This window comes from Limulus polyphemus, unplaced genomic scaffold, assembly GCF_000517525.1.
Source record: "Limulus polyphemus unplaced genomic scaffold, Limulus_polyphemus-2.1.2 Scaffold1420, whole genome shotgun sequence".
NCBI classification, from domain to species: domain Eukaryota; kingdom Metazoa; phylum Arthropoda; class Merostomata; order Xiphosura; family Limulidae; genus Limulus; species Limulus polyphemus.
The window spans coordinates 34,142-47,505 of NW_013667030.1; the positions used below are offsets into that span (position 1 = coordinate 34,142).

General features: G+C 35.1%; 1 protein-coding gene across 1 annotated transcript in view; it reads right to left on the reverse strand.

Annotated features, from left to right (window-relative positions):
* Positions 1-13,364, reverse strand: part of LOC106463476 (tetraspanin-33-like) — a 42,676-nt gene that overhangs the window by 26,223 nt on the left and 3,089 nt on the right. The window contains exon 2 of the mRNA XM_013923514.2: positions 5,018-5,221. Coding sequence (XP_013778968.1) covers positions 5,018-5,221 — 204 coding nt within the window. The remainder of the gene's footprint in view (positions 1-5,017; positions 5,222-13,364) is intronic.

Here is a 13,364-nt window from a genome sequence, read left to right on the forward strand (position 1 = left end):
GATTATACTAGTTCAAAACACAACTATATACATAACATTCATTGATAGATAGAAACCTTGACTTTCTATGGTTATAGGAAATATATAATGAAACATAAGAGAGAACTTTCAACGAATTGTGAAAGAGAGGACGTGACAGGTGGGTGTGGCAGGAGTGGTCTGATTTTCTATTCGATAGCTCTGTAACCAAACAAAATTGAAGGCTATGATAATTATAGTTTGTTTGAGCAATAAAGATTTTATAGAGAGTATTTTATGTTTAATTTGTACATTTTTGAGGGGTGATGGATAAAATAGAGATGATGACATGCTAAGACAAAATGTGTCACATGGGTCACATTAGTATAAATTCAGGATTTGTTTCAATATTGCTTTGCAAAATTAAGAACTTAAAATTTGTATACTACTTAAGTATGGATTATTAGCTAAGATTTTACACTATCATAACTGGTATAACAAACAAAAAAGTAGGTTAATAAAATTTTGAATATAAGACACTAAAACCTTGTGTCATGCACAGTAAAGGGTAACTGGGACAATAGAGTTAGGGCTTGGGTGGTTTGAGCAACTGCGAGACGACCCATACAGAAATGGAAACAAAATTATAAATCCTATGAAATTTATAAATGTCTTATTATGTGAACTCTCTCAATATGACCAACCACAAGACCATTTTGTACTAGTATACAGTTTTAATACTATAACTTTTAAAACAGTATGTGTATTTTCACAAAATAAGGCAAACATTTATTAAACATTACAACTTGTTTGTACACAAAAAAAATCTTTTTAAGGAAGTATTTCTACTACAGATTTGTCCATGAATATATAATCTTTTTTCATTAGTCCAAAAGCAAAATAATATGTTAAAATTAAAAATACTTTTCTTCATCTCAAATTTCAACTGTATAATCTTTAAAACCTCCTAAATAAATTTCAAACATTTTTTTTGTTAAAAGTAAAACTTCATATATTATCTGTTAGTTCCTCTACCCTAACTCTATACAGGGCTGATCAATTTCACTGACCTCATAGCCATAAAAAAAATCAAAATAAATCTTAAATTACCCCATTTTTTTTCTAGAATGACTTCATATTGTAACATGAAACTACATTTGTTTATCTTAAATATATATAAACTCGTATCAGTACACATCTATTTATACTTAAATTTTATTGCCCTTTGAACCACATCTAACCACTATTGGAGTCCATTACAAGTCATAAATCACTGGCAAACATGCAGCTCATGTTACGCTCTTGAATTACACTATGCCAGAGCTACTTGCGAGCGTATCTCATGAAAATTTTCCATTATATTATTATTTATTTTACCTAATCTAACCAACAACTTAAAACGTTGAAGATCAGAGGACAAGGTTTGACAAATTTGACAACCGAGTGAGTATAGTTCAGTTTGCAAGCACAGAACCCAGTGCACAACAGTCGCCATGATGATGGAGATGCAGAGGATGCCATACTATCATCCAAAGATAAGTTCAGAACTGAAATATTTTTCATTGTGGTCAACCAAATTGTCACTGGATTTAAATAGTCTTGATGCATATAAAGATGTTGCCACCAAATTTGAATTCCTTTCCAAATTATCACTCCTTTCATGTCAAGAAATCAGTCAAGCCACAAAATGGTTTGTTTGTTCTTTTCCGATTGATGTTGAAACTGAGATAGAAAACGAATTGATCTACTTTTTCCACATTGGCAATTCCAGAGCTTTGATGTTCATTTACACAATCTGAATCAACAGAATCAGTGGAGTTAAGAATGTTCCCCCTTTCTCTATAGACACACCCTTATCCAAACATTTCCTAATGTTGAGATAGTGCTGAGAATATACTTGTCCATGATGGTATCAAACTACCGTGGGGAGTGATCTTTTTAAAAATTGAAAAGAATAAAAAGTGAGCTCAGGAACAGAACAGGACAAAGCCGACTACGTTCCAAATAATCGTACCTGTACAACTATAAATTCTTGAGGAATTTTCCACCATTATGCTTATTTGGGTCTGCATGATTATTTTTTTCAGTCATCTTTAATGAAAAACATAAAATTAAATTTCATACTATGATTTTGACCTGTACAATCATTAAATTTGAAATCTGTATTTTTCCACCCTGCAGAATTACTCAGAACATGAGAGTAAACAGTCTGTCTGTAATAAACACTGAATGCGACATACATTGAAAGTTAGACTTTTCGAAACTCATTGATGAATTCAGCTATAATAAAGCCAGAAAAAGACAATTCTAACTTTATACAGTTACATGCAGATTCTAATCAAGTTGTCTTCATGATCATGAGTAAATAAAATGTTTGTGCACACATCTGTGATTTGTCTATGTTGTTTCCAGTGTTAAAAGGCTATGTATTATTAAAATGTTCTTAACATTTTGATTTTGATGGTAAGTTGACTCAGTTCCCTAGAGATCAATATATCTATGATGGGAGGGGGGTAGAGCTTTTCTTCTACTACCACCAAAGACCCAACTTAACCTTAATCTATCACTGTATGTATACCACCATGGTTACAAGGTTGTGTAAAATACAAGACCTTTGCAATAGGGTTAAAAACTGTAAGTTGGGTGGAGGGAGTGGTGGGGTGATTGAGCCATCACTACAGATAGGGAGGGAAAGATGAATGGAAAGGTGTAAGGGCAGAAAAAGGATCTTAAAACGTATGCTACAGATCTTCCAGGAAACACATGTATAGAGAGAAGCTAGAGACTCCAAAAGCAAAAAAACCGCACATAGGAAGAGAAGGATATTGACGAGCCTTCAATACTAAGATTTCCATGGCACAAAGATGCAAGGGAAATGACTGAGCCTGGCACACACTAGAATTGAGAAAATGTTTACGAAGTACAGGTGAGAGGATGAAGAAAAAGAGGACTTTGAGTATGAAAAGCAGGGAGAGACCTGAAAAAAACTTGCATAAACCAAGGATTGCCAGTGAAGGGAAACTATACATATGCAAGGTAAGAGAGGCAAGCATAAAAGGTTTCAACACTAAGAATTGGCTCCAGGGAAGAGTGACTACCAAGTGTCTTGATGATGCACCCAGTGGGAGAGGTAACAGTAAGTAGGTGATATAAGGGGAGGAACAGAAGAGAAGATAGCTCTACAGGACTCGCAAGGTCAGGTAGCCAACAAATGTATTTGTGGTCTAGTAAGCTGGCAAACCAGGGAAGTGAAGGAAGATTGCTTGTGCACTGCCCTAGCCCAAGAAGCTAAGAAATCAGGAATACTCCCCAAAGATTGGTGCAAAAAGGAAAGTGGCAAAACTTAAGTGAAGGAGAGAAGAAGGGAGGAAGACACCCAAAACAAAAACATCCATATTTAGGAAATCTAAAGAACAGAAAAAATAAGACAAAATAGAGGCATTAGAGGAAGAAACAGAATCCAAAGGGGCAAACAAGTAAGAATGGGTGGTGTCATCAAAACAATCAGGATCATAATGAAGAGCCATAGTGAGGAGGTAAATGGTAGAAATATAGCAAAGGAATGAAGATACAATGAAGACAACATATTGTACGAGAAAGAAACAAAGGAGAAAAATGAGTGTCTCAAGCAAACAGAGGGAATATAAGAGACTGAGGTAAAAAAATAATATAGAAGGAAAGTGACTTTAGGCCATAACAAATATCATGAAGACAAGGAGGACAATGAAAATAACCAATGTGGAGGTGGAAAAAAAAAAGCCCACAAAGAATAGCAATCCAAGAGTCATTATAATATACAAACAAAAGAGACAAAGTCACATATTTGAGTTACAAGCATAGTAAACAGAAAAATAAGTATATCTTTTCTTCATCAGTGAAAGAAGAGCCAGAAGGATAGACTAAAGGTGAAAGAGCTGGTAAAAACAGTCCACAGATTAAGCAGTCTCCACACAAGGAAATGAAACAGATTTATGAGGGACCTGAACTAAAAAGAGAGAGGCAGTAAGGAACAAACCACCTGATGCATGACAGTGGTAGCATCATATTTGAATAACATTGGTAGTGCTCACATTGTCATACCATGGATCCACACAACCCTAACATTGTGGTAACTTAGTATGTCCATTGCCACATATTAAAATCCAAGACCTGTCACACACATACACTAGGCAATTGCTGCCTAACAAAGCTAAAGCAGTAACTACTGGATGTCAATTCCATGAATAGATATGGTGCTTCTAATTGATGTTGATGTAATTGGAGAAAATGCATGAAAAATTATGACTGGGCCTTGGGACTTGCAATAAATTAAAGTGACTAGAAACTTAAAAAACACAGGAATAAAACATGTCTGAACACAGGCAGTATGAAACAAAGGGTAATTCAAAAATTACTTTAAAAAATAAAATTGTGAATGAAAATAAAAATAATAATCATGGTAAAATGATGTAGAGGTGGAAAAGTTAAGAATTCAGAATATATCTCTTATTTTTATTTTTTTATTGTACAGCAGGAAGGGGAAGATATACTAAATGTTCAGTTGATTAACGGACCCACTGATTAATCAATTCGTAAATACTATTAATACCACTATTGCCCAAGTCTAAAGCAGAGGGAAATTTCTAATGCTAAAACTTAATCTAAAACCTAGGATAATATGCGAGTACTTAATATATATATATTTCAGTTTATTTGAACAGTTTTTGAAATAAGCTGTCAATTATCCAATTTGCCAACCCTGTAGTTAGCATTTATTACTGCTACAAAAGGAATTTCATGAAATAATACATGAACCAGAATTGTTCATTCAGGAATCATGAACAACTGTGTATCTGCATTATATACAATATCTGTAGAATAGCATATATGGAAATGGGGCTTCAATCTGATAACATACAAATACCAGGAGTTTATTGGGTATTTAATTCTGCCCTTGAAAATCTTGTGAAATCACACAATACACATAACAATTCTATTATTCTTATTTTAAATACATAAAAAAACTTCTTTAACAAATTTACTTTGAGATAAAAATGATCATAACAATGGAGTAACTTACAAATTTGAGTAGACATGTATTTTCCCTCAAAGCACCCAAACACCCAGAAAAGCTTATGGAGAAAACAACTGCACCAACCACCATCAGTACAATGGAGACTTGTAGCAGGACATCAAATACATTCTTTACCTCTGGTAAGCCAGATTCACTGTATTCTTCCAGAAATGACCATCCTCCTATTCCTACCATTGTTCCTCCAAACAACTAGGTTACAGAAGAAAAATTAAGTCATACACATATCACTGATGTAGAATATAACTGCTAGATATTCCATCAAAGCTACTTAAACTTTAGACAAAAAAAATGCACACCTTGAATAACCTAATGAATAATTATGTAATCATAAACAAGAAAAGTGCATCATATGTCCCACTTTTACATAAGTCAGAAGAGTATGTTTAAACTTACATTACCCTTTTATAATAATGTAAAATAAAATTATTCTCTTAACGTTTACCATAGTAATGAATTTACTAAATACATATAAATAAAAAGTTCACTATAAGTATAAACGGTTTCCAAATTAGAAGATACGATACAATGTGTACTTATTCCAACACCTTATACATAGAATGTCTGGTTCAACAATTGGTTATACATATATTGTTAGCAAGCTAGTACAGTATGTTTCTTATAGGATAAAAACAATGCAAGTTAACATTAAAACTTGTCTGCTAACTTTTCTTGCAATTGAAGAGCATTCTGAAAATCAAAAACACAAAGTACAAGATCACTCTTCCATGTGTATGCTGCATTTTAGTATGCTTTGTTACAGAAAAACCTCTTAACATTTATGTTTTAAAATATGAATAATTAGTTATTAGGGTCAGAACTATTGTAGTGTATTTAATTTACAAAGAATTATTAAATTGTGAAATAACAAAGGCATTTGATCAGTTGACATGTGATCCTCAACACAACAATATAGCAACCATTGGTTTAATTAAACTGAATGTAGAATATCATGTTGTGTACCTATTGTTTGGTGGGATGGAATTTCTTAAAACTAACAAAAAATCAGAATGTGTGCAAACACTGTAAAAAACACTTTGAAATAAAGCAGAAATACAACAAATATAATGACCTACATACACATGGATGTTCCAATCACTATCTGTGAGTTGTATTTATATTCCTAGTTTATTGAGCAAACAAAAATTTTGAAATGTTAACATTTTCCTTACCTAAAAATATATTTCACATAGATACTTAAGACTCTGCATAACTATGAGTTATTATTTTGTGTGCAACTGCCATGGGATTTCCTGCCCATTCCACATGCCGTGAACAAACTCTGACTTCTACACATGACAGCCTATGATGTAACTGTCATAATGCTGTATTTTCCACCAATAGGAAAGTGGCACAACCTCCTAGCACATGATCATAGGTTCAGTCTTAAAAAGGCAAAGAAAATGCATTGGAAATGTGAAGGCAGGTGGTGCTGAGAGGTAAGTATCTACCTGAACATCTTCAGATAAGAAAAATGTTAACTTCAGAAATGTTACCTTCCTCTACCACTACATACTAGAATCCCACATTGAAGATGGTGGAGGGGCTATTCCTAATCAATTATAGAGATTAACTCTTTTCTGAAATAGGTGACAAAAAGGGAAAGTCCATGGGATATGACTTCCACAAGACCCCAGGTGTCATCTAGTAGATCAACATCCAGTAACAGACTGCATCTTTCTCAAGCAGGAAGTACTCTTTGTCCAACTTGTTATTTATTCACTCAAATATTACCTTTACATTACAGAAAGTTTTGGCTAAATCCAGTGCCAGTGGTAACATGTCACAAAGGTGTAGGTAAAGTGTGAGAATGTATAATGTTGGCTGGGGTATTAGGCAGTTCTGTCTTGGTGAAATATTTACAGTAGATAGGCATTGTAAAAACAGGTGAAAGGAGAAGGAAATCTCATCTGTATTCAGAATCTAACCCAAGTCTCATTTGGCTGGACATATCCATTAGGAACAGTTTGAGATGTCCTTTGCTACCTTTCCAGAAAACATCCCAGCCCTGTACCTCAAATGAGAGGTGGGCCAAACTGGTCTCTTATCAGGGAGAGGTACCACTTACAAAGGAAAATCTCCAATCAACATCCCCACAGTCCTGGGAATGGGGAAATAATAGTTTTGTTGTGCTTCACTAGTAAAACAGGGCAGGGCACTGGGGGGAACACAAGACAGAATAAATTGACCTCTATCATCAGGCACAATCATCCAGAATTAGGTCCTCACTAAGAGACAATGCAACAGGTTACTATAACTAAAGGCAGCAAGCTTTAGACAGGTAGAATGGCAGAACTAAAACTAGTGCTGTTTTTTATTACTATTATTATTATAAAGGTGCAGAAATGGCCATGTCAATTATAGAGGCAAATTCGCTAAAAGAAACCCATCTTGATGGTAGGCACCAAGTAGGGGCAAATGGGTTTAGTGCTCTCCATCCTCCTCTGCTCATATTTAAGGTAAGTATTCCATGTGAGGCAATACTGGCAACTCAGTAGGTTCCAATGGCTCCAATCATAAGGAATGCAAATTGTAGTTCCTCATATAACATTTGAACTGTTGAGTCTTGCCTTTTTATTGTTTGATTTTTTTTATTTGTTGTTGTTGTTGTTAAGGAACTTGCACTGTGTTAGAACATCATGAAAAATCATGAAAACATAGATGAGTCATGAAACATGAATGACATGGAAATGACTGAAAAATTCAACAGGCAAAAACTAACCACACTAAAGCCTCTAGGTTGACTGAGGGGGATGGTAACTGGAGGAAGGCAAAAACCAAAAGCACAGGAACTGTTCAATGATACAAACAATGGGAGACAAATATGTCAAGTGTAGTCCATGTATCAGCCTGTAAGACCTCTAATGGTAGATAGTATGGAAGGCATCTAAGGCGTACCGTGGCAACCTGCACTAGATAAAACAGACAAGACCAATACTAAAAACTATATAAAGAAGGAATTAAGATGTAAAGGAATAGGACAACTTCGTTGCAGCAAGTAATGGAGGGACCAGTAGCAATAAACAGCTCTATGTTGATAGAGGGTGAAAATAGAAGACCAACAAGAGTGAGAGAGGAAATTGGCTACTCAACAGGAAAATCCCATATGTCACACATGGGACTGTACAAATCCCATGCTTGAAAATGAAAACACAACACCCAGTCATGAAAAATGAACAACTGACATCAACTGAGGGGTTCCAAAAATGGAACAAATCCAAAGCATGAGAAATGATTTGCCACAAGGTAAAAACCTAAAAGGCATGTCACAAGGTAAATACGATGATTGTAGGCCCAAAAAAAGGTAATTCAGAATGAAAAAAACAGGTTCTGAGAACAGCTGCCTCCCTCGCAGGTGACCTAAGTAATGACCATAAAGTTCTCCATATGGATAATTACATGATGACTGGATAGCTATGTCCAAAAAAAGAGAGCAAACCCAGTACATTGCAGTCATCACCAGAAAGTAGAAATGTAGAGAATGCTCCTCCAGGGACTAGATCCTGGTGAAAGAGTTATTGTTGAGAATAATTTTAAATCAGTTGGTTGGTTGGTTGGTGTTTTATGGCACAAAGCAGCAAGGCTATCTGCACCAAACAACTGGTAAAAACAAAGAAAGTAAATTAATTTAAAATGTAAAAATACAGCGAATTAAAACCAATACATGTCGATAAAAGATTTATACAGAATTAAAAATACCTATAGTGTGTAAAAAATTAAAAATACAATCTAATTGGACATTGTCACCATTACCAATGACACTGTCCAGCGTCAGGGGTAAACTTTTAGATAAAATGTGTCTAAAATGATGCCGCTGCTCACAGTCATAATGACGGCATGAAAGTAAAATGTGGGCTATTGTGACTTGAGTGTCACAATGGCTACACATCAGTGGGTCAATACCCCATAAAAGAAAACGATGGGTTAAAAAACTACGACCAATGCGTAACCTTGCCAGGACTACTTCCTCCTTCCGATCCTTACGAAAGAAAGACGGCCAAAGACCAACAGAAGGTTTGATCTGGAAAAGCTTATCATGGCATTGCTCACTCCAAGTCGACTGCCAACTGGCACAAAGCCGCGCCTTGAAGACAGGACCGTACTCCATGTGTGGGACAGGCACGGCAGTGATGGCACCAGAGCAGACGGACTTAGCTGCGGTGCCAGGGAGCTTGTTCCCATGAATACCGACGTGGCCAGGGATCCAGAAAAACTGGATGGAAATAGAAGATAGCAAAAAGTGGGCCAATCGGTGTTGAATATAGACGAGAACAGGGTGAGAACTAATGTTAAGTGATTCCATGGCCAGTAGAGAGCTGAAAGAATCAGTGTAAATAGTACAATTACTGTACTGCATAGCTTCTACATGATCCAGGGCAAAAGAAATAGCATATAACTCAGCAGTGAACACAGAAACTGTAGAGGGGATCTTGCAAGCAACTACCGAGCCACAGCAAACCATGGCAGAACCTACAGAGTCACCTGATTTTGAACTATCCGTGTAAATGGGAAGAGAGGAATGGTTCAAAAGATGTTCAGCAAAGAGACGACAGTACTTCCAATCGGGAGTATCCGCATTCCCCAGATGACTCAAGGAAAGGTCACAGGATGGGATGGTAATAAGCCATGGTGGAATGAGCTGATCATTGGGGACAGCAATGTCATCCAATGCCAGACCCAATTCAGCCAGTAATGCCCAGATACGAAGGCCAAATGGAGGAATAGCAGACCGTCTGTTCTGAAAGAGCATTGCTCACCGAGGAAGAAAAACACAATCCCAGGTGGGATGCTGTGGTAAGGATCAAAGCTTAGTAGCATATTGTAGAGAAAGTTGCAAATGACGAAGGTGAAGAGAAGGTTTGTGGGACTCAGTGTACAAACTCTGGACTGGAGAAGTGCGAAAAGCACCGGTGCAGAGCCGAAGCCCCAGATGGTGAATGGGGTCCAGCATCTTCAGGGCCGAGGTCCTGGCGGAACCATAGACCAAAGATCCATAGTCCAGTTTGGATCAAATCAAAGCACGATAGATCCTGAGCATAGAACATCAATCCGCTCTCCAAGAGCTGGAAGAGAGGACATGGAGGATGTTCAGAGCCCTTGCACACTTGACATGCAGCAGCTTGATGTGTGGAATGAAGCTAAGATTACGGTCAAAGATAAGCCCCAAGAACTTTGCCTCAGGGACCACACGAATGACTATATCGCCGAGACGAAGCTCAGGATCGGGGTGGAGACCCCGTTGGCGGCAAAAATACATGCAAACGGTTTTAGAAAAAGAGAATTTAAAACCATTTGCAGTGGTCCATGTTTGTTTCTATGCACCTACATATTAATAGTAATAATTTATTGCTGAGAGGCCAAAATTTAACTTTGCTGAAACTGTCTTTTTGGATAAGGTTTTGGTTTGTTCTGAATTTCGTACAAAGCTACAGAAGGTTTATATTCATTAGCCATTCCTAATTTAGCAATGATAGACTAGACGATAGGCAACTAGTCAAAACCACCCACTGCCAACTCTTGGGCTACTTTTTCACCAACTAATAGTGGGATTGACCATCACATTATAATGCCCCCATGGCTGACAGGGTTGGCATGTTCGGTTACAGGGATTCAAACCAAGAATCTCAGATTGTGAGACGGAAAGAGGCAAAGAACAAGGATGAGAGAGAGAGATTTCACAATACAAAAAAGTCAATGTCTAATGTTTGAGTTTACTTACCGATTATAAGTCTTATTTTATTACAAGTTTCAGCTTTTACAGTAACGAAGAATAGTGTTACAACTAGTATGGCATTTCGATCACACCAGTAATTGGAATGTCACACCTGTTTTATAAATATTCTTCCTTACTAAAAAGCTGTAACTTGTAATATAATAATAAATAAAATGTATGTTGAACCAGTTCGAGCAAAAAATAGTTTATTTAACCAATATCTCTTGCTGGTTCATGTTCTTCCCTGTAACTTAGAGTATGGCTCATGAAAGAGAGTTATTAAAGGTGAGTATGTGAAAGTTAAAACGTAACACGACAGAGTTAACCTTCTATCTAGTCTATGTGAAATCCAAGTTTGTACTTTGATTTCACTTGTAAACAACAGCAACACATTCTACCTTCGTCTTCACTACACTGGAAAACAATTGACAAAATGTTCCCTCACTGACAGTCTTAAAAATAAATGAAAATCCAAACTAATGATTGCACAGATAAAAATTAGTTGGCCCTAATGTTACTTGGAGTCCTCATATATAATTTAATGTTATTCCAAAACCAAATAAAAACTATGTGATTTTATTAAAAAGTCCCGCAAAATCTTATTCTAATCTCACAAAAACCTGGTGAAAACCACATGTGAATATATATGAAAAATTTGTAGAAAATCTCTGAACTGTATTTAAAGCTTATCTAAAGCTATCTGAAGCATAAAAAAATCTGCATCAAAATCTCTATGAAGCTCTCAGGAAGTTGAGGGATGGGGTTTAACCAGGGATTTTCAGGGACTAGGATCTCCCATAACCTGCCCTTGATGGGTTTAAATTGTAATTTCCATTCTGGAGTTTTGTAGTTTAAAATATCGGGGGTGAGATGGGCAAGCAGAGGAAGATACATGTCCTAAATGCATGTAAAATGCTTTAGCCTTGTTTCATGTTATATCAGTTCCATATTTATTTTTGTACCTTTCTTAAAGATTTCTTCTTTTGTTTGTAACAAATTCTACTTTGCTATATTTCATTTCATGGGATTGACTCTTTGTAATACTGTATGTCTGAGAAAACTGTACTCCTATCATTTAATTACTGTATTTAACACAATAATGTCACACTAATTTCACTTAGATATATAACTCACTATTCTATTTAACATTATGTTGATGCTTAAAACTGCAATATTTATATTGGCTTTTACAAAATTTGTTTATTTTACTATTTCACAGATTATTGCATTTTCATGGACAGTATTGACTAGTTTATTATTTCACAGAAAAAAAATTGTAGTAATCTTACACATTCCTTGTGAATGGTATTCACTCCAAAAATAAAAGTATTAAACTCCATTTTGTCCTGTTATAATTTTTTCATGCAGTTATTTGAAGTATAATAAAAATAGATATTTATTCATTTTATAAGCAATAAGGGGAGCTCTTTGTTTTCAATTGTTACTGATAAATTACCAAGTATGCAACAAGTTCACTTACCCATTTTTCAATCACTATGTCAGTCCTCATAGTTTAATTACTAGTTTTATTAACTCTTTCAGCATGCGCTCTGTCTCCAGGACCAACCTCCTAACTATTTTGTGCTCGTTATAGTTTTCATGCTATAACTTTTTAATTAGTAAGTATATGTTCATGAAATTTGGCAAATTATCGGTAAACATTCCAAGGCTTTCATATGCAAAATATCAATTTCTTAAGTCTTAAGATCTATTAAGCAGGGTTTTTCTCATGCCTTTTTTCTTTTTGTATGTTGCCTATCCAACATGCTAAGTAATTTTCATTTTAATATTAAAAAATATTTGTATGCACCAGAAAATTTTCAAATTTCACATGCAAAATCTTTATAACATCCAGATAGTTATCAACTGTTTTTTAAGAAAAAACTTTATATGTTATCTGTTATTTTCACTAATGAGTCTTTCTACGAGTTCAGTTGATTTGACCAATCTTGTAACCACTATAAAAAATTAGGAAATAATTATATAGTAAGCCTTTTCATTCAAGAATGACTACAAATTATAACACAAAAATGGGTTTAACGTAAATAGCTTAAATTTCTTGGTATTATACATTTACTAATATTTATTATTTCTATTATATTGACCTTTCAGCCATACCTGGCTAACAATACAGAAGTTGCAATGATGCAGTGCATGTACAATCACGTTACCATATCCACAAATATAAAACTGACCTTTACAAAATTATCCATCTTGGCTGCATTTTAGTCGACTAGTATTTTGTAAAATACACTTACATTTCAGTTATAATACATTATATATGTATATACATTGTTACTATTTAGAAATAAGTTCCTAAACTTTTCTTAAAACATAGAACAGTAAATAATGAAGTAAATCAAACAATTATCTCTTCTATTTAAGACCTTTGAACTCGTTTGCTGCTTCTTGCAGGTTCCTAAGCCTTATAAAATTTTGCATGTGGAGGATGTGACAGGAAATAATTTTTTTAGGTTTTATATATGCAGTTGAAATAACCAAAAATCATAAATTACTATATCAATACCATAGAATTCCACTATAATTTATCAAGCTTAGTACCTAAATTTTGAGCAGACTAAAGACTCAACTTTTGATTGGTTATTCACAAGTCATAGAATG